Source organism: Mizuhopecten yessoensis, unplaced genomic scaffold (assembly GCF_002113885.1).
Source record: "Mizuhopecten yessoensis strain PY_sf001 unplaced genomic scaffold, ASM211388v2 hete_35949966, whole genome shotgun sequence".
Taxonomy (NCBI): Eukaryota; Metazoa; Mollusca; class Bivalvia; order Pectinida; family Pectinidae; genus Mizuhopecten; species Mizuhopecten yessoensis.
Genome location: NW_018481570.1, coordinates 1 through 1,450, shown reverse-complemented (window position 1 = coordinate 1,450; position 1,450 = coordinate 1). Strand labels below are relative to the sequence as shown.

The window sequence follows — 1,450 nt, the reverse complement described above, 5'->3', positions numbered from 1 at the left end:
TTAGACGTGTCGGTACTGTTAGCAAGTTCAGGTTACTGCCATCAATTTCATGAACCTTCTAATCACAAGCTTTTCCTGCACAGTTCTGATCACATGGCCATAATGATATAAATTTGTAAGTAATAACCCCCAAAACGAAGTTTATACCTCAAAACATGAATTTGTGTGCAATACCTCAAAAACTTATTTTATTACATGTTCGTACGTGCAAAGCATATAGTATGTTAATTCCCTCAAAGCATAAATTGCATGTAATTATTTTTAAAACATAAATTATGAAACTTTTCTAAGCACAAAGTAATTTCTTATTATTACAGGCAGCAAAAGCCTCTTTTAAGAAACGGAAGAAAAAAGATAGAAAAATCCGAAAGAAGCAAGTGTTTACAGCAGATGACCTTCAACCCCTGGAAGATGATTCAGCTGATTTTGGTTCAAGGTAATTGTCATAAATTGTCCAGGCTCACTGGTTACACATTATACATAAACTAAGATCTTCTAATAAGCAAGTTTAATTTCATACGCTACAAGCCTTTTTGCGATAATATCTTCCTTTAACATATTGAATGAATTCAGATTTACATTAGTGCAAGATCATGACTGTAAAATTTATCTCAATTTCCAGACTTAAGGCTCAATCCATCTGTTTTCTCTTCCAAGAGACACTTTTATCCTTTCTCCCTTACATAAAAAATAATTAATCAGGGTCTCCAATAAACAAGGATCTAAGGTTCAATAAGAATATTACTAATTGTATTTGATCATCAGTTGCTACTGTTTATCATTGTGTTTTAAGTTTATTCTTTAGGGATCCTAAAACATACCATCTTAAATTCATGTACTTAGACTTATCTTAATTATTGTGTGATATTTTCTGTGTTGCTTATCCAGATCTCGTGGACAAGGGCGACAAGAAGTGCCAGAAGTAAAGCCAGAAGCAGAACAGTCCTGGTACGACACATCTCAGCCAACAGATGCAGGCCTGTCCATGGCTCCAGTAGTTATTGACTACGGCCATCAACATATTATACCAGGGCTGGACATTCCAGTTGTGAAACAAGAAATCATGGAGACTGAGCCTGTCATTGTGCCAGATGAGGGTAAGAGGGATAAGATCATTTCTCATAGTCTTGATTGTTCAATAATTTGAAATAATAATAGTATTCTGTCACACTCCTGAAACATATGTGATGTTAAAAACCTAAAGTTAGATAACCTTTATATACCCTGCGTATTTGATCCTCCTGCATGTTTTGTAAAAAGAATAATATATTATACCAGTGAAGGATCATAATGAGTGACTACCCTAGGTTTTATTTTTTACAAAATCTGAGATTTTCTTACACATCCTCTGTTTAATAGGGGACATTGAAGACATCTTTGTTGTGCTGCATCCTTATCTCTATCTATTTTTAGCTCACAGGGTCCGAAGGACCAAGGTGAGCTTATGCCA

At 34.8% G+C, this 1,450-nt stretch overlaps 1 protein-coding gene across 1 annotated transcript; it reads left to right on the top strand.

Annotated features, from left to right (window-relative positions):
• Window positions 1–317: 317 nt before the first annotated feature.
• Window positions 318–1,097, top strand: LOC110444015 (the record flags this gene model as incomplete). The annotated part of the gene is made up of 2 exons (XM_021488456.1): window positions 318–436; window positions 889–1,097. Coding segments are annotated over 2 exons (328 nt in total), but the record flags the coding sequence as incomplete, so codon positions are not given.
• Window positions 1,098–1,450: the final 353 nt, after the last annotated feature.